Genomic DNA, 18,888 nt, shown 5'->3' with positions numbered 1-18,888 from the left:
GATGGGGTGCCCTTCTTCCATAGGTCACTAAATCCACTACCCCAAACTTATTACCGTATATGTCAGTTAGTAACTATAGAGACCAGGTCAGTGAAGTAATATTTTTTTATTGGACCAACTTCTGTTGGTGAGACAGACAAGCTTTTAGAGAAGAGCTGTGTGTGGCTTGAAAGCTTCTCTCACTAACAGAAGTTGGTCCAATAAAACATGTTGCCTCACCCACCTCTTGTCTCTCTAATATCCTAGGACTGACCTGTCTACAGTTAGTTACTATGTGATATCAGCAGATGTTACTAACTTGATGCAGTCCTCTGAGCTGTCTTGGACTTGCCTCCTCTGCACCCACCTACTCACTGAGTTACTGATTGGGAGTCTCCCATGGTGGAGCACCCATAAGGATGTATACTCAAAGGAGAGGTTACTTACCTTACAGTAATTTGAGTTCTTCAAGATGTTTTGTCCCTCTGGGTGCGCCACCTCCCTCCCTCCTTGGAAGCTCAGTTCCTTCTCGACTGTGAAGCAGAGTAGTGGCACCTCCTTATATACCCTCGTTTGGAAGCATGAGGTGCTGCTCTGTGCAGCTGCGGGCCTGCAGACACTGCTTTGCTTTCTCCAGTTGAGAGCACGCACTCGCTATGGCGGAGTGCCTATAAGGACAAAAACACCTCAAAGAACTCAAGGTACCATAGGGTAAGTAACCTCTTCTTCAGTGCTTAAGGCCAACATTTGGGCACGACTGACGTCCACAAAACCACCGCTCAGCTGCCGCCTGACTCTGTAGGTGCCTGAAGTCACTAGGCGCCGGAGTTTCCACCAGTAAAGTCCCAGAGGCACTTAAATTTCTGTCAATGGGCAAGTCCTTATGCTTCCAAGCTACTAGGTGCCTCCCTCACATGGAAGCCCAGTGGAATTCACAAACAAGGCATTCCCCCGTCTAGCTCATCTGTGGGGCCTGATCTGGTAGGCATTCTCTGAGCACACCTAACTGACACAAAGACTGTGGTGGTGCTGGTCCTCCTCTCTTCTCCCTCTCCCACCCAGCTATGAGAGATTCTGGGGTGGGTCTCTTTCTCCTGTTGAAGCTGTCCCAGTTTGTTTGAAATACCATCAGTCGCCCAATAAATATTTATGTCTACACAGCAAAGAAAAACCTGCGGCTGGCCCATGTCAGCTGACTCGGGCTTGTGGGGCTGTTTCATGGCTGTGTAGACTTCTGGGCTTGGGCTAGAGCCTGACCTCTGCGACTCTCCCACTTCTCAGGGTCCTAGAGGAGCCCAGACATCTACACAGCAGTGGAACAGCCCCACAGCCCAAGCCTGCAAGCCTGAGTCAGCTGATACAGGCCAGCTACAGGTGTCTAATTGCTGTGTAGACGTACCCTGAGAGAACGAGAATGACACTCTAGCCCAGTGGTTCGGACCCTCTCCTGGGAGGTGGGAGACGTGGGTTCAAGTCCCTGTTCTGAAGGAGGCAGAATGGATGTTTGAATCTGGTTCTCCCCCATTCCAGGGGAATGCTCCAACTACTGGGCTTTTAAGCATAAGGGGTGGGGGGCTGTTATAACTATAAAGGGAAGGGTAACAGCCCTCCTGTGTACAATACTATAAAATCCCTCCTGGCCAGAGACACCAAAATCCTTTTACCTGTAAAGGGTTAAGAAGCTCAGGTAACCTGGCTGACACCTGTCCCAAAGGACCAATAAGGGGACAAAATACTTTCAAATCTTGGTGGGGGGAAGGCTTTTGTTCATGCTCTTTGTTTTGGGGGTTGTTCGCTCTTGGGACTAAGAGGGCCCAGACAGCAATTCATGCTCTCCAAATCTTTCTGAACAAGTCTCTCATATTTCAAACTTGTAAGTAACAGCCAGGCAAGGCGTATTAGTTTTATTTTTGTTTTCTCAACTTGTTTGCTAGAAGGTTTACCTCTGTTTGCTGTAACTTTGAACCTAAGGCTAGAGGGGATTCCTCTGGGCTCTTTGAATCTGATTACCCTGTAAAGTTATTTTCCATCCTGATTTTACAGAGATGATTTTTACCTTTCTTTCTTTAATTAAAAGCCTTCTTTTAAAGAACCTGATTGATTTTCCCTTGTTTTAAGATCCAAGGGGGTTGGATCTGGACTCACCAGGAATTGGTGGGGGGGGGGGGGAGAAGGGGGAATGGTTAATTTCTCCTTGTTTTAAGATCCAAGGGTTTGGATCGGTGTTCACCAGGAAATTGATGGAGAAGTCTCACAAGGCTACCCAGGAAAGGGTTATAGTACTTGGGAGGGAGATATTCTGGGGGGGAAGTAGACAGAGTTTCCCAAGTTTCAGAGTAGCAGCCGTGTTAGTCTGTATCCGCAAAAAGAATAGGAGTACTTGTGGCACCTTAGAGACTAACAAATTTATTAGAGCATAAGCTTTGTGGGCTACAGTGGCTAGCTGGGAATTGGTCCTGCTTTGAGCAGGGGGTTGGACTAGATGACCTCTTGAGGTCCCTTCCAACTCTGATATTCTATGATTCTATGAAAGCAGATCTAAGCTAGTAGTTAAGCTTAGAGGTTCTCATGCAGGTCCCCACATCTGTACCCTAGAGTTCAGAGTGGGGAAGGAACCTTGCCAGGGGCACCACCACCTCCTGGCTGAGGTGCCTAGCTCAAGGGGAGGGTTCACTGTTGTGAATCCTGAGTGGAGGGAGGCACCTTACCTACCATTGAGAGACTGGGCTTAGGCATTGTCCTTGGCATTTCACTCCTGGCCAGCTGAGGCATCTCCCCACTGAGCCTGCCGGTTTCTGTTAACCTATCTTTTAGAAGCCTGACTCTCCCCATGCATTGTGTACGGAGCCTTGGTGCGAAGCTGGGGGTTGTGAATTCCAGTGGGTGACAGGGCACCTAAAGTTAGGGGCCTAGGCTCCTCTTGTGAATCTCAAAGAATATAGGCCCTCCCTACAGAATGGGCAACGGTATCTTGGGAAGCCATGTCATGGAGAAGAATTAGGGGTCATAGCAGACAAGCAGTGGAACATGAGCTCCCCTGTGATCCTCTGGCCAAAAGGGCTAATGTGATCCCAGGATGTCTAAACAGGGAGGAGTGAGGAAGAGATTTTACTTCTGTGTAAGGTATTGGTGAGACCGATACTAGAGCACTGCATCCAGTTCTGGTGGTCATGGTTTTTAAAGGATTATGAAGGATGCAGAAAGGATTCACACAGCTTATTTGAGCGCTGGAAAAGATGCCTTGTGGTGAGAGACTTAAAGAGCTCAATCCATTTTGTTTGTCAGAAAGAAAATTGAGAGGTGAGTTATTACAGTATGAGGCCTGTCACAGGGCACAAAAGGGCTCTTTAATCTTGTGGGAAGAGGCAGAACAAGAACCAGTGCCTGGAGCTGAAACCAGACACGTTCAAGGGATCACATTTGAGACACTAGTTTTTAGCAATGAGGTTAATTAATCACAGGAACAAACTCCCAAGGGAAGTGATGGATTCTCCATCTCTTGAAGCCTTCACACCACAACCGGATCCCTTTCTGGAAGGAGCCTTAGTTAAACACAAGTTATTGGTTTTGTACAGGGGTGATTGGGAGAAATTCTATTGCCTGTGTATACCTGAGGTCAAACTAGATGATTGGATGGTCCCTTCTGGCCTTAAACTTTCTGAATCTCTGCTTGCCCATCCCTGGGCACAGTGGAACTCCTCCGTAATGCTACTCAGTTAGAACATTGATCCACTCGATACCTGCGGGAGTTGGCACCAGCTCTTCTGCTCCTACTTCCCTCTGTGCCCATCCCTGTGCCTTTGGTACAAGCTGTTTGTATATCTCTGAAATCCTTGCTCCCTGCTTGGCCAGGGTGGAGGAGCTGCGGGAAGCTGCTGCCTGGCCAGCACTTTCCTTCAAAATCATGAACACAGGCTCCTTTGTGGGCAATGCAGAGCCCTGCACAAAGCTACTGTTTGTTGGGGAGCAACAACATTAAAACCACAATTGTTCTCAGTGAGATTCTTTGGACCTTTCCATATCTGCACCCCCACATCCCTGCCTCCTGCTGCAACAAAGGAGTCAATGTCCTGGCCCCCATCACCTCCACCCTCCAAGCTGAGGAGTCACCTGTGGAGGAGCTTAGATCCTCCTGAAGTGTAGGTTGATTCACTGGAAAATGGGAACATCCAAAGCCACGGTAGGGAAAGTAAAAACTGGAAGGGCTAAGGCTGTCCCTCTCCTGCTTCAAGGCAGGATCCACTCCCTAACAGCTATCCTCCATGGGAGAAGCTTTCCCGAGGTGCAGGTTATTTTGCCCTTTCATCGGAAGTGGCTGGGCCTGACCACCCGAGACAGGAGACTGGGTGTGCTAGTCCGCTGCACTGATCCAGCCTGGCTGTGCTTGGTCCTGCAAAAACCAACACAAAATAGTGTGATCTCAGCCAGCTGGTGTCTGCATAGCCCGTGTCACTGGGACTTGCTCTTGTTCTGTTCAGTCAGGCCTGCTCTACATGATACAGTTAGGTCAATGTAAGGCAGCTTATGGTGACCTAATGATGTCAGTGTACACACTACAGCTGTGCTCCCACTGATGTAACTGCTACACTGAGGACATAACTCCACCTCCATGAGAGGCATAGGGCTTATGTCGGTGTCCTTAGGGCGACGCAGTGTCTGTGTAACTTACATTGGCTGTTGGCTGTCTTGTTAATTTCACGGCGCCAAGAAAATCAGGCAGCTAGAGCCCGACTGCCCCCAGTTCCCTAGTCCCAGCTGGGCTTTTGCCCGGAGGCTCCCCATTCTGGAAGCTGTAGTCTGACATGCGTCTGACGAAGTGGGCATTCACCCACGAAAGCTTATGCTCCAATACATCTCTTAGTCTGTAAGTGCCACAGGACTCTCTGTTGCTTTTTAGGGCTGTAGTGTAGACATGTCCTCAGTGTCCAACCTCTCTGAATGGCAGGGAATCCTCACGGGCTGGTGAAGATGGGGTGTTCCTTGCCATTTCTTACCTCTAAATAATTTTATGAAGAGATTGAGTTGGGGAGGGGAGAGGCAGTGGTAGTATTCTGCCAAGTGCTATGCACTTGACTCCACCCTCAGTGGGGATCAGATGCCCTGCTGAGTCCTGCTGGACTCTGCTTGGCACTGTCTTGACTGGGGGAAAAAGTAAGTGGTGGTATCTTTCCAGCAACACCCATTCATGGCATAAAAATGAGAAACGACTTGGAGAAGACTGTGCAGATGGTTATAAACTGATTCTCTCTCTCTTCCTTCCATAGTGTGATTAGTAGTGGTAGTCACAATATGGGCACTTAGATACCCAGTGACGATTCCTTGAGTGATACCTCACTGAGATGAATGGGGTAGTCCACATAGGGCTAGAGACTTGCTTTAAAAACAAAAACAAAAAAACAGAGCGCGGAGTTTCTGGAGCACAGTGATGGCAGATTGGGAGCGCTGATGTGATGTACTGCCAAGTGACACTGTCCTCCTCTGGATTCAAGCCCTCACAATGATGGCCTCTTGATTAATAGATTTTAATGCCCCTGGGGATGGGCGGGTGGGGAGGTGGGACACCATTATGATGATCTAGTCTGACCTCGTTACTAACACAGGCTAGAGAATTTCATCAAGTGATTCTTGCATCAAGCCCAGAATTTTTGTTTGACCAATAGCATTTTTTAGGGAGAGAGACCTTGAGTTAAACTACAGTGTGACAGGTTGGAACCCCCCTTCTAGGATGCCACCTGATGTACTGGGATTTCATTGAGCCTCTCCTGCTTAAGCAGCCTGGGTTCCCTCTCCCTGCTGTGCTGAACTAGGCTCTCCAGCCTCTTGCAGCGCACACACAGGTAGGGCCACACCCCGCTGCAGAGACAGACGGAAGTCAGCTCTGTGTGAGGGGACTCCCCCAGCACTCACGTGCAGACCCCTTTTGGGAGATAAACCCAAAATAATACTGTCTTGCACTGTATAGAAATATCTGTACAGGGCAAGCTCATAAAATTCACCCTCTTCCTCAATGTGAAGAGAGAGATGCACGACTTCTTGCCCCCCAGTTAGAAATTACAAACTGGGTTTTATTATAAACAAGAAATACCTTTATTAAGTACAAAAGGTGAATTTTAAGAGGTTCAAGGGATAGCAAACAGAACAAAGCAGATTGCCTTAGTAAATAAACAAAAGCTGCAGACTGAGTTTAACATACTAGATAGGTAGGATACAAATTAACAAATTCTCACCGTGAGTGATAAACAGGCTGACAGATTCTTAAGGCCCAAGTTGACTTGGCTTTCCCATGTTTTCTTACACAGGCTAAATATCTTAGCCTGGGACCATCACTTCTCACAGTTCAGTCTTTGTTCCTCAGGTGATTTCAGGTGTGTTGTTGTAGGTAGAGTGAGGCCACTCATGTTGTTATTGTCCCTATTTTATATCTTCCCCCCTACCCCCCACCTGCTGGAAAGCTTTTTTACTGTGATCTGGGTCAAACAGTTCCCATTGTGTAGCGCTATCTCTGAGAGGTTTCTAGTGCAGACAGTTCCTGGGATAATTCTTATGCTCGTGTACATTTCTTCAATAAACCACTAACATTGTTTGGCCTCATCCAATGTAGCACATTTGAAATACAGAGACATGGTCAATATTCCCAGCTTCAGATACAAAAATGATTACATGCGTATAAACTGGATAAACACATTCTGTAAATTATAACTTTTCCAATGATATCTTACAAGACCCATCTTGCATAAAGTATATCTTAGTTATACCATATTCATCTCATAACCATATTTCCGTAAAGAACATGGGGTGTAATGTCACACCTCTCCCTGCGGAAGCAGTATACCTAAAATCCCTTTTTGGCTTTGGTTATACAATCTTCAGGTGACAGAAAATCCAGTGTCCCCAGATAAGTTGTTCCAATGGTTAATTATCCTCACTGTTGAAAATTACACCTTATTTCTAGTCTGAATTTGTCTAGATTCAGCTTCCAGCCGTTGATTGGATATTGTTCTGCTTTTATCTACTAGTTTTAAAAAGCAGTTTACCATCAGAAATCTTCTCCCCATGTAGGTGCTTGTAGACAGTGATCAGATCTCCTCTTAGCCCTGTTTATTAAGCTAAACAGATTGAGCTTCTTCAATCTCTCACTATAAGGCAGGTTTTTCAGATTTTGAATCATTCTTGTAGCTCTCCTTTTCAGTTGTCAACTGCCTTTTCAGGAACCAGAACTGTAACCAGTAATAGTCTCACTAATGCTGTATATATGGGTAAGATCACCTCCCAGCTCCTACTCGATATTCCTCTGTTCATACATCCAAGAATCATATTTGCTCACTGAGGCACCACATGACATGGGGAGCTCATGTTCAGCTGATTTCCATCATAACCCACAAGGTCTTTTCATAGTCACTGATTCCCAAAATACGGTTCTCCACCTATATGTGTGAGAAGCATTCCTTGGGAGAGTGCCGGTGGATTGCACTTTCCTCTGGCCCCCTTTCCTGCTCATCCTGGGCACTGATTTCATGCAAAAATAATCAGTTTAGGCTTTCAGCTGCATAAAAGTAAAGTTCCCAGATCTGATGGCACTTGGTAAACTCAGGTTACAAAGCAGTTTCCATTATGAGCCTATTTCCATACGCTCCTCGCTTGCCAATCGAATTTCCGTCTTCAGCGGGACCAGGCTTACTGCATTAGTGCTCTTTGGGCTTCATTCCCTTGAGGGTTTTGATCTTTTCCAGCACCAGCAATAAACTCTGCTTGTCTCAGCCCTCTCTGTTCTGAGGCCAGTCCCTCTCTGGCTGTAGTGAGGGGCCAAGCACTCAGTGAAGATCTCTGAGACCTTGGCATTATACCTTCCCTCAGCATCTCTAGCCCCTTCTGGTTTTTCATCCTTGAATCAGTTCTTTCTCCCTGATAAGTGTCAGAGGAGGTAGTCTAATCTAGTGGATGGGCATGGGACTGGGAGTCAAGAGACCTGGGCTCTGCCATTTACCTGACAAGTAACCTTGGTTAAGTCACTTCACTTCTCTATGCCTGTTTCACCTTCCATATCTGTCTCCTGTTTAGGCTTTAGGCTCTGAGGCAGTGGTTGTCTCTTTCCAGGAGCGTGTAGAGCACCCAGAACAATGGGACCCTAATTTCAGTTGAGTACATTCGGTAACCTTGTAATACAAATAATACAGAATAAAAACAAGCAAAGGTATGGCAGGATATATAAGGATTGGGGTGCAAAGGATACCCAGAATGTTGTAATGCCATGATAGGAATCAATGGCATACCCTCACCTGGGTTATCAGAATCAGTTCTGTTCACCCTGTATAGAAAAAAGGGGGGGAAGGGTTGGAGGGGAGTTAAACAAAGAAGTAGAGGGTGTTTGGGGGAATGGGTGGCAAATGATTAGGATGTAGAAAGACTTCCGTGTGAGGAGATAGTAAAAGGATTAGGACTATGTTTAATTAGTAGAGGAGGCTAGTGAGTGAGGATGTGAGAGAGGTTTTGAGAGTTCTTTGGGGCAGGGACTTTACTCTGTACTTTGGAAAAGCACCTAGCACATTTTGGGTGCTACTGTCATGCAGATAAATCACTATCTAGATGAGTGGTAGATAGAGAATCCTGTTTATCCTCTCCCAATACAGACAAGGAAGCAGTCAAATGAAATCGAAAGGAAACCAATTTAAAACAGATCATAGGAAATTTTTTACACACAATGCCCAATAAATCTGTGGACTCCCCTTGCCATAGTATATCATGGAGTTGAGAGCTTTTTGGGTTTCAGAGAGAGGTGGACTGTTTTTCTGATAAACAGACGGTCCACTTACATTTGATAGGATAAACATGCGCAAGGGATAGACCCTCCTGCTTTATGTATAACCAACAGCTTACCTTCTGGCAGGTTAGCCCTTTACTGTCTGCAGGGGGGTGCTCCTATCTTCCTCTGAAGCACCTGGTGCTAGCTCCTGTCAGGTGAGTGACCAGGCTTCATGCATCCCTGTTCTGGTCAGGTAAGCCTTGTGTTCTGAGACAGTTAATCCCCTAGATGCTGTCTGAATCTGACTGTGAATAGGAGATGGGTTGCTGCCAGACCTCCACTTTCTACATGTCGATCTGGTCTGGGAGAAGGAGTGTTAGAGGTAAGCCCAGCAGCTCTGCTGTGGTGGTAAGAATTTTATTGATGCTCCTGCCTTTAAATTGTGGTTCGGCCACACACATTTTGAGGGCAATAATAGCAAATTTCAGTGCTCAGGCTGGGTGAGGTGCCCACCACCGTAGTGTTTGTGTGCCAGCGATTTCCTTCCAAACAAATGTTGGTGGCACATTTTCAGACGTTCATAATTTGATTTGAAAAATAGCCTCTTGCACCTGGCCAAAGCCTGTTCTCTCACTGTGGGAAATGTCTGAGTTTCTGGGTCTTTGATTTACCACCTCAGTCAAAAGAAATCCCTAATTTTTCTAGTGGGACACTTAGCCTGACCAGGCTGCTGGGCCAAGTCACTGCACAGACCACCAAAGTCATAAGGTGGAGAGTGAGGATGTGGGGCTGCAATGCTGGGTCTCACAATGAGGAGGCGCTCTGCAGTAGCAAATCTATGACATACTCATGTAGCTGTTGGCAGGATTGGGAGCTACATTTTAAGACCAGACCTAGCAAGTGGGTTTAACCAACAGTCGTAGGGAGAAGAGGAAGGTAGGATGGGACAGGATTGCAAGCATCTAGGACATTTGGTGAGCTGGATTCAATCATATTTTTCTCATTGAATTTCTCTGACTCTCTCCCTATTTCTGTTTTATTTCTGATTACTTTTATTAGCACAAAAGGAAAGAAGCAGAGGAATTTACCCTGGGCGTTTGCATTTCCTCCTGTACATATGCTTCCATTTGTCTCTAGTAGGACACTTGTTTTAAATAATGATAAAACCTTTGGTCTTGCTGCACTTCGAACCTGGTACCATTTTCTAAAGTTTTAAAAACATTATTGCTAGCAGGTGCTGGCTGTCCCTTGTACCGTGGCAATATTTCTTTTATGATAGTCTCTCTGCCCTGCCCCTCAGGACCCAGGCTTTCCCAGCCAATCCCACCTGCTTTTTGAGCCCTAGGGCTACAGGAGCCTTGAGAGTTGCTGCACGGTCTATTTGGCTTAGAACAGGGCGTGGGGTGACACTGGGCCCTGAGGACGGTACATGTTTGTTAGGCTTTGGGTCTGAGAACCAGCGGTGTGCTCTATACTGTACAGAGATCATGGCAGGCCCACCCCATCCTTGTCCCAGGCAGTTCATTGGATAGTGCACTGCATGACCAGGGATCAAAGGATCCTGTTGTAGCAAAACAGGGCAGAATTTCTTCTTTATTTTCTCTCACCCAGGATTTAAATCAGCTTCTGAATCAGATGGGTAAAGGATACCTAATGTGACTCCAATTTATAAAAAAGACTCCAGATACAATCCTGGCAATTGTAGGCCAGTAAGCCTAACTTCAGTACCAGGCAAATTGGTTGAAACTATAGTAAAGAACAGAATTGTCAGACACATAGATGAACGTAATTTGTTGGGGAAGAGTCAGCATGGTTTTTGTAAAGAAATGTCATGCCTCACCAATCTACTAGAATTCTTTGAGGGGGTCAACAAGCATGTGGACAAGGGGGATCCAGTGGATATAGTGTATTTAGATTTTCAGAAAGCCTTTGACCTCACCAAAGGCTCTTAAGTAAAGTAAGCAGTCATGGGATAAGAGGGAAGGTCCTCTCATAGATCAGTAAGTGATTAAAAGACAGGAAACAAAGGGTAGAAATAATGGTCAGTTTTCAGAATAGAGAGAGGTGTCCCCCAGGGATCTGTACTGGGACCGGGGGGAAAGGGTGAATAGTGAGGTGACAAAATTTGCAGATGATACAAAATTACTCAAGATAGTTAAGTCCAAAGTAGACTGCGAAGTGTTAAAAAGGAATCTCACAAAACTGGGTGACTGGGCAACAAAAATGGCAGATGAAATTCATTGTTGATAAATGCAAAGTAATGCACATTGGAAAACATAATCCCAACTATACACATCAAATAATGGGGTCTAAATTAGCTGTTACCACTCAAGAAAGATCTTGGAGTCATTGTGGATAGTTCCCTGAAAACATCCACTCAATGTGTAGTGGCAGTCAAAAAAGTGAACAGAATGCTGGGAATCATTAAGAAAGGAATAGATAATAGGTAAGAAAATATCATATTGCCTCTATATAAATCCACGGTACACCCACATATTGAATACTGTGTGCATATCTGGTCACCCCACCTCAATTAAAGATATATTGGAATTGGGAAAGGTTCAGAAAAGGGCAACAAAAAAGATTAGGGGTATGGAACAGCTTCCATATCAGGAGAGATTAATAAGACTGGGACTTTTCAGCTTGGAAAAGAGATGACCAAGGGGGAGGGATATGATAGAGGTCTGTAAAGTCATGACTGGTGTGGAGAAAATAAATAAGGAAGTGTTATTTACACCTTCTCACAACACAAGAACTAGGAGTCACCCAATGAAATTAATAGGCAGCAGGTTTAAAACAAACAAAAGGCAGTATTTCTTCACACAATGCAGTCAACCTGTGGAACTCTTTGCCAGAGGATGTTGTGATGGCCAAGACTATAACAGGGTTCAAAAAAGAACTAGATAAGGTCATGGAGGATAGGCCCATCAATGGCTATTAGCCAATGTGGCAGTGATGCATAACCATGCTCTGAAGTGTCCCTAGCCTCTGTTTGCCAGAAGCTAGGAATGGGTGACAAGGGATGGATCACTTGATGATTCCCTGTTCTGTTCATTCCCTCTGAAGCACCTGTTGGCCACTGTTGGAAGACAGGATACTGGGCTAGAAGGACCATTGATCTGACCCAGTATGGCTGTTCTTATGTTAAGGGCTGTTGTAAAGACTACAGTGATCCATCAGTGGACATGGAGAACAATTGTTGGACAACAAGGGAGATTTCAGTTTGGTACAGGGGAACCCCATTTATCCAATCTACTTGGGACCAAGGCCAGATCGGATAATCAAAAATTCGGATAATCAGGAGAATGTGCGGGGCTTGTGCTGTCAAGCCCAGGCGGAAGGGCTTGGTTCAGTTAATACAGAAAGATGGTTAAACGGGCTTCTACTGTATTAGGAAAAACTTTCTAACTATAAAGATAGTTAAGCTCTGGAACAGGTTTCCAAAGGAGGTGGATTCTCTGTAATTTGACGTCTTTAAACCACGATTTGAGGACTTCAGTAACTCAGGCAGAAGTGAAGGATCTATTACAGGAGTGGGAGGGTGAAGTTCTGTGGCCTGTGATGTGCAGGAGGTCAGACTACATGATCATGATGTTTCCTTCTGACCTTTGAGTCTGAGTTGTGGAATCTCCATCACTGGAGATTTCTAAGAATAGATTGGCCAAACACCTGTCAGGGATGTTCTAGGTTTACCTGGTTCTGCCTCAGTGCAGGGGATAGAACTTCATGACTTCTCAAGGTCCCTTCCAGCTCTGCATTTCTATTATTTCGTGGTCTGTCCTTCGTGGTAAAGATTCTCTTAGGTGCTTCTTCTGGCTCTGCTGGCTGAAAAGTCAGACATACTCGTGGATATGACACATTCACACAGTGTCCCCAGCATGTTGTCAGTTACTGCGGGGAATTGAGTAGTTATGTCACCTACTGACATGGCTGTGAGTGCCTACCCTGCAATTACTACTTACGTGAGTAAGAGGGGTCCGCTCCTCCATAGGCGCCAACTTCTTCTGGCGCCAGTGGGTGCATGACACCCCTGGCCCTGCTCCCATTCCAACCCCTTCCCCACCCCCTCCTGCCCCCATTTCAATCCCTTCCCCAAAGTCCCTGCCCCAACTCCTCCCCCTCCCGCTCCCATTCCAACCCTGTCTCCACCCCCTCCCTGCCCCATTCGACTCCTTCCCCAAATCCCTGTCCCAGCCCCGCCTCTTCCCCGCCTCCTCCCCTGAGCGCACCACGTTCCCCCTCCTCCCTCGCAGCGCTTACTACAGCCCTTTGACAGTGGCAAGCGCTGGGAGGGAGGGAGGAGCGGAGACGTGACGTGCTGGGAGGTGAGGTGAGGGGGGGCGGGCTGGGGAGCTTGGCTGCCAGTGGGTGTAGAGAACCCACTAATTTTTCCCCATGGGTGCTCCAGCCCCAGAGCACCCACGGAGTCGGCGCCTATGCACTTCTCTCCTCTTGCATTCAATCCTTGACATCAGTGGCTGGTTGTGCTTTTCACAGTGCCTGTGTCATGACTGTTTGCTCTGTCCCTGCAGGCAGAGTGTCACAATTACATCCGCATTCTGGAGTTTGCTGATGAGAGCCACCTCTTCACCTGCGGGACCTTTGCTTTTGATCCACAGTGCGGCTTCATTGTAAGAGCCCAGTGCCTGTTGGGGGAGGGAGTAAAGCGAGGGGGTTGAATGGGCGAGGAGAAGAGTCCAGTGCTGCCTGCTTGGGGAAATGGGCAGAGATCAAGAAGGATGAACCTAAAGCTAATGAGAGGCTTTTCTGTGGCTTCATCACTCTAGTTTGAGCCCTCAGAGGCCGTAAGGAATTCACCCTCCGCCTCTTGGTGAGCTATGGAAGTAGTATCCCCATTGTGCAGAAGGGGAAGTGAGTTGCCCATGGTCATGCCAGGAGTCCATGTCAGAACCAGGGGTTGAACCTTCCTGAGGCCCCAGGCAGTGTTTTAACCACAGAACATTCCCTCCATGTATTAAATTTCCAGTCCTGAGTGGGGTGGTGGTGAGGCAGGAACCCAGGGAAGGATTGGGGTCTCCAGTGAGTGGTTAATGGCCTTTGTAACGAAGCACTACAGCAAAAAATAAATGCTCTCTTGGCTGTAGTAACAAGTTAAACAAGGGAGGGGACAAGTCCTGGGGCTTCCACCATTGAGAGGCCACACAATCTAGCTTAACATCAGCCTGTCCCACCCCAGACAGCCCCCAGGGGGATGGTGTCTGTAAGCCCCTCCCCAAATCCAAACGGGGTGGCTGAACTTTCTTTGCTTTTATTGCAGAAAGTGGCCAATTTCAGCAGTGTGGAGCGGCAGGAAAGTGGCCGGGGGAAATGCCCCTTTGAGCCTACGCAAGAGTCAGCGGCCGTAATGGTCGGTACGTTTGTTGCAGTGTCAGCGGCATTTTGGTTTGGTCTGGAACTCGGTGCAGGGAGCAAGACTGGCTCTGGAAGGAAGAAGCATGTTGGGGGTAGCAGCAGCAAGCGAACAAACTTCCCTCACCGTCCAGGTGTAAAGGGAATTCAGTCCTTGGCCTCCTCTGCGGAGACTGCTTGCAGGGCCGGTTAGTTACAGTGGCAATGTGGACACCTGTCTATTAGGAGCTGGACAGAAGCACCAGCCCTCCGTTCCCCAGAGTCACTACATGGGGGCAATGACTTCCTGGGATTACTATCTACTCTGAACGGAACCGGTGACCTATGTGTAAAACCCCATAATCCATGTCCTGACCCGGAGCTGGAGAGGGATACAAATTACACTGTGCACATCACAAAGCGGCATCTGCTGGTGCCCACTCCAGGAGCTGGCGCGGGCCGCATGAGGTCTGCACCACCTGGAACCATTTAGTGTTTGAAAGTGAACGCTTTTTAAATACACTGACCTGAGCATCCAGGACTGAGGCTACCAAGGCCCAGGGTGCCCCATGACCTAGAATCTCCCAAACCTGGTCCTCGATGTCTTGCCTGTGCTTGAGCCGTGGGTAGCCAGGCAGAGTGCAGTGACTGACTTGGTTAGGAAGATTCCCTTCCATCTCCAACTGGAGAAGGGTGCCACGTGACTGGGTTAGCACCGAGGCCACAAGTGGTAGCCACTAGCATTCTAAACCAGCTGCTGAATGTGGGTGGAAAATGGGGTAAAATCCAGCGTCTCCTTGCCATCCAGATGTTACACCAAAGCCCAATTTGGCACATTTTCCTTCTAGGTTCAGGCACAGCTCTGCATTATAGCCTGGCCACGGTGTACTCCCTTCCCCTCCCCCATCTCTTTCCCTGCATTGCACGTTGGTCCTTTGTGTCTTTCACACCTGTCACATCTTGGACCTTCCTCTAGATGGTGTCCTGTATGCTGCCACTGTCAGCAACTTCCTGGGGACACAGCCCATCATCTCCAGAGCAACAGGAAACCTTGAGGAGCGCATCCGGACAGAGATCTCAGTGACCTGGTTGAACGGTGAGTGACCAATGGAAATCACAGAATCATAGAATGTCAGGGTTGGAAGGGATCTCAGGAGGTCATCTAGTCCAACCCCCTGCTCAAAGCAAGACCAATCCCCAGACAGATTTTTGCCCCAGATTCCCTAAATGGCCCCCTCATGGATTGAACTGACAACCCTGGGTTTAGGAGGCCAATGCTCAAACCACTGAGCTATCCCTCCCCCCTTCTTGTTACTCTTAACATCTCTTGCTGTCTGCAACTCCAAGTGTGATTTGGCCTTCCTGATTTCACTCCGGCATGCCTGACCAATATTTTTATACTCCTCCCTGGTCATTTGTCCAAGCTTCCACTTCTTGTAAGCTTCTTTTTTGTGTTTAAGATCAGCAAGGATTTCACTGTTAAGCCAAGCTGGTCGCCTGCCATATTTACTAGTCTTTCTACACATTGGGTTGGTTTGTTCCTGCAACCTCAATAAGGATTCTTTAAAATACAGCCAGCTCTCCTGGACTCCTTTCCCCCTCGTGTTATTCTCCCAGGGGATCCTGCCCATCAGTTCCCTGAGGGAGTCAAAGTCTGCTTTTCTGAAGTCCAGGGTCCAAGATGCTGCCTTTGCTAAGTCTCTAACAGATCTGGGGACAGAAAAAGAGAAGGGGGGAGATGGAGGTTTCTGAGGGGGATGGGGGTGGGAGTCTTGGAGACCATCAATGCCCGATGAGACACAGAGAAGATGCCAAGTGAATCCTGCCTCCTCTTGGCCCCTGAGAGTGTCCAGGGTAGGTAGGGATGATATCAATATACTGACCCTTTGCCCAGGAACAGTGGTAGTCACCGGGGGGGGGGGGGGGGGGGAGAATCTGCCTTGTTCAGCATTTGAACCTCCGATAATTCATTTCCTGTTGTGATTGTCTCTCACCTGTATCCATAGACCCAGTCTTTGTGGGCTCCACTTTTCTGAGAGGGGGCGAGAGTGGAGAGGACGACAAAATCTATTTCTTCTTCACGGAGACAGCCAGAGAGTATGACTTCTATGAACAAGTGAAGGTCCCACGCGTGGCCAGAGTCTGCAAGGTATAATCCCCAGGGCTCCCACAATGCAGAAGGGAGGGGATGGCCTCACAGGCACCTGGCAGCAAGGTGAAAGCTGCCTGCCAGTCCGAGGATGTCTGCCACTCTCAGGAGGCGGTAAAAAGTAATTACCCTTTTCCGGCCAGGACACCAGTGTGATGGATTGGATCACAGAAACCCTTTGGGAACTGCCAACTGATGTGCTGAGACTACCGCTGAGCCTGTTTCCCCTGGCAGCTTAGGACTTCAGTGCCCTGCCTGGTTTGAGCCAGACACACTAGTCTGCTGCAAACACAGACCCAAGTCTGGACCTCATCCCCTAACAGCTGCAGGCTTAACTGAAAACAGCTTAAGAAATGTTCCTGTCTCCAACATGCAGATGCCCGCTCCCAATGGGGTCCAAACCCCAAATAAATCCGTTTTACCCTGTATAAAGCTTATGCAGGGTAAACTCATAAATTGTTCGCCCTTTATAGCACTGATAGAGCGATATGCACAGCTGTTTACCCCCCCCCCCCCCGGTATTAATACATACTCTGGGTTAATTAATAAGTAAAAAATGATTTTATTAAATACAAAAAGTAGGATTCAAGTGGTTCCAAGTAATGACAGACGAAAAAAGTAAATTACGAGACAAAATAAAATAAAACATGCAAGTCTATGCCTAATACAGTAAGAAAGTGATTACTGATGAAATCTCACCCTCAGAGATGTTCCAGTAAGTTTCTTTTACAGACTAGCCTCCTTCTAGTCTGGGTCCAGCAATCACTCCCATCCCTGTGGTTACTGTCCTTTGTTCCAGTCTCTTTTAGGTAACCTTTGGGTGTAGAGAGACTATCTCTTGAGCCAGCTGAAGACAAAATGGAGGGGTTTTCAGGGGCTTAAATAGACTTTCTCTTGTGGGTGGTCCCCCTCCTCTCTCTTATCCAGAATTCAGCTCTAAGATGGAGTTTTGGAGTCACATGTCCATGCATGACTGAGTTCCTTACCAGCCAGGTCACATTCCTGGGAAAGCTCAGATGTGGATTGTCGTCTCCAAGTTCATTGTTGGCTTAAGTGTTTTTTGATTGGGCACTTACTGAGAATAGTCTTTTCTCAGGAAGCTGACCAACTGCTTCACTGAAGCTACTTAAAATTAAACAAGTACACAGCCAATATTCATAACTTTGAATACAAAAATGACACATACATACAAATAGGATGAATATATTTATTAGATCATAACCTTTACAGAGATATGTTACATGGCATATGTAGCATAAAACCTATTCTAGTTATGTCATATATACATTCATAAGCATATTCCCATAAAGCATTATGGGGTGCACCGTCACAACCAGAACTGGAAACCTGCTTCTGCCAGAAGAGCCTATGGGATATGCAGTGATGGTACATGGCCATGCCCTCACTTTTACATCTCACTGTCGTAACACTGTCAGGAGCACAATATGTCCTTCCACTGCCTGGAGGCAGGGGTGTCCATGTGGACTTGGAGCCCCTCTGCTCTCTTTGCTGAAGAACATCTTCCATCCCTGATCAGATTCTGTCACTAAACTGCGCTCTGCTGTATCTCCAGATTCTGTCCACTCCTCTCCATCCACACAGCCAAACTCTGGTCCCGGCCTTGGCCATCCACACCTCCACCACAGCAAATTCCTCCTCTCTGGCCTCCCTGACACACACACCCACCTCTCGTCTCTGTCCAAACCTCCACTGCAAAAATAACCTATCTCACTGCACCCGCAGAGCGTGTTCAGCTTCTGCTGAGCCTTGAGGGCTCCCTTTGAACTCCTAGTTCTCCCTCCTGCCTCTCAGCCTCATCTTCTCTTACTTCTCCATGATCTCTGTCCTCAGCTCATGCTGCTTACTTGGACATTCCTGCCTGTATTTCCTCTGCATTGCCTCCCGTGCAGTCTCCTCCTCTCCATCATATGGGCCGTCATCCATGTCCTGCTTGTCTGCGTCTCCCACAAGCATCTCTGTGCTTTCCTCCATGGCTCCTCTTCCCTCCACGAGCTAGTCCATAAAGACTGTCCTATCCTCCTCCATGACCCTTTCCAAGCCCCACATCTGCTGTGACATCAATAGTAAATAGCCAGCTTAAAGGGCTAGGCAGGGTCTTCCAATGTCATTAAAGTTGATTGCGTGTTGAATACCTTTTAAAAATTAATATGTAACTGTCTTTCTGCTGTGTTACCCCAGTATGCCCTCCCCCACTTCCTTAGCTGCTTATGTCCACCTGTTCCTGCTTGTCTTAAGTTACGAACCCTGTGGGACAGTGCCTCTCTCATTGTGTCTATGCAGCACCCAGCACAACAGGGCTCTGATGTGTGATTCGGCTCTTATTTATTATCATTATTTATATTATCATAGTGCCTAGGAGCCCAGTCATGGACCAAGAGCCCATTGTGCTAGGTGCAAAATACAGACCCAAAAGGCTGTCACTGCCTCCAAGAGCTTACAATGCAAGTCTAAGACGAGAGATGACTGATGGATACAGATGGAGTAAAAGGAAACAATGAGACAGTATTGGTCAGCACAAAAGACAGTGGTATCAGTGAAGTAGCAGCCTAAACATTGTCAAATTTCTGTAGGCTTCACGGCAGTTTTAAGACGGCATTTGAAGGAGAACAGTGAGTTCGTTTTGCAGATGTCTGTGAGGAGCACCTTCCAT

At 47.3% G+C, this 18,888-nt stretch overlaps 1 protein-coding gene across 1 annotated transcript in view; it reads left to right on the top strand.

Moving 5' to 3' along the window:
- The window catches only part of SEMA4F (ssemaphorin 4F), a 189,498-nt gene that overhangs the window by 96,722 nt on the left and 73,888 nt on the right, over positions 1–18,888 (top strand). The window contains exons 4-7 of the mRNA XM_054030174.1: positions 13,256–13,350; positions 13,998–14,091; positions 15,045–15,164; positions 16,075–16,217. Coding sequence (XP_053886149.1) covers positions 13,256–13,350; positions 13,998–14,091; positions 15,045–15,164; positions 16,075–16,217 — 452 coding nt within the window. The remainder of the gene's footprint in view (positions 1–13,255; positions 13,351–13,997; positions 14,092–15,044; positions 15,165–16,074; positions 16,218–18,888) is intronic.

Source organism: Malaclemys terrapin, chromosome 5 (genome assembly GCF_027887155.1).
Source record: "Malaclemys terrapin pileata isolate rMalTer1 chromosome 5, rMalTer1.hap1, whole genome shotgun sequence".
Taxonomy (NCBI): domain Eukaryota; kingdom Metazoa; phylum Chordata; order Testudines; family Emydidae; genus Malaclemys; species Malaclemys terrapin.
This window is presented reverse-complemented; position numbering and strand designations above follow the sequence as displayed.